Source organism: Seriola lalandi, unplaced genomic scaffold (genome assembly GCF_002814215.2).
Source record: "Seriola lalandi dorsalis isolate HSWRI2012SDOR001 ecotype SW California unplaced genomic scaffold, Sedor1 jcf7180002052388, whole genome shotgun sequence".
NCBI classification, from domain to species: domain Eukaryota; kingdom Metazoa; phylum Chordata; class Actinopteri; order Carangiformes; family Carangidae; genus Seriola; species Seriola lalandi.
Genome location: NW_019522941.1, coordinates 1 through 784, shown reverse-complemented (window position 1 = coordinate 784; position 784 = coordinate 1). Strand labels below are relative to the sequence as shown.

The 784-nt window shown below is 51.9% G+C and overlaps 1 protein-coding gene across 1 annotated transcript in view; it reads left to right on the top strand.

Moving 5' to 3' along the window:
• LOC111650515 (protein 4.1-like) overlaps nucleotides 1-753 on the top strand; it is a gene marked incomplete at both ends in the record, with an annotated part of 2,663 nt that extends 1,910 nt beyond the window's left edge. The window contains 3 exons of the mRNA XM_023400413.1: nucleotides 133-285; nucleotides 383-480; nucleotides 578-753. Of these exons, the coding sequence (XP_023256181.1) occupies nucleotides 133-285; nucleotides 383-480; nucleotides 578-753 (427 nt within the window). The remainder of the gene's footprint in view (nucleotides 1-132; nucleotides 286-382; nucleotides 481-577) is intronic.
• Between the last annotated feature and the right edge of the window lie 31 nt (nucleotides 754-784).

The following is a 784-nucleotide window of genomic DNA, read 5'->3' as shown; positions in this document are numbered from 1 at the left end:
GCAGCCCTAGCTTGAGTCCAGCTGGGGTCTTTTGCTGCATGTCCCCCCCCCCCCCTCCCGCCTTCTCTCTACTGTCGCTGTAAAATATACTAGAAATGCCCAAATATATCTCTCTCTCGCTCACTCTGTCAGGATCTGGATGGTGTGGACATCATGCTGGGGGTTTGCTCCAGTGGTCTGATGGTTTACAAAGACAAACTGAGGATCAACCGTTTCCCGTGGCCTAAAGTCCTCAAGGTCTCATACAAACGCAGCAGCTTCTTCATTAAAATCCGACCCTCTGAGGTACACAGTGTTTTCATATCATCTACCTGTAACGTCTGTTTCACACTGAACTCACCACGACTTAGTTTCATTCGTCTAACGGTTGTTGTTTCAACAGGTGGAACAGTACGAGAGCGCAATCGGCTTCAAACTACCCAATTACAAGGCGGCCAAGAAGATATGGAAAGTGTGTGTAGAGCATCACACCTTCTTCAGGTGGGCGCTGTCTTCTTGAAGTCACCGTGTTAGCGGAGGGAAGTGTTGACATGCTCACTGTCTGACCCAGATCGGTATCTGTGTTGTCTGTGCACAGACTGACCTCCACTGAGATGGCCACCACCCCCAGGAAGTTCCTGGCGTTGGGCTCCAAGTTTCGCTACAGCGGTCGGACTCAGGCTCAGACCAGACAGGCCAGCTCTCTGATCGACCGACCGGCTCCTCTGTTCCAGCGCTCCTCCAGCAAGAGGAACTCACGCAGCCTAGATGGAGGTATACTTGTGTGTGTGTGCGTGTGTGTGTG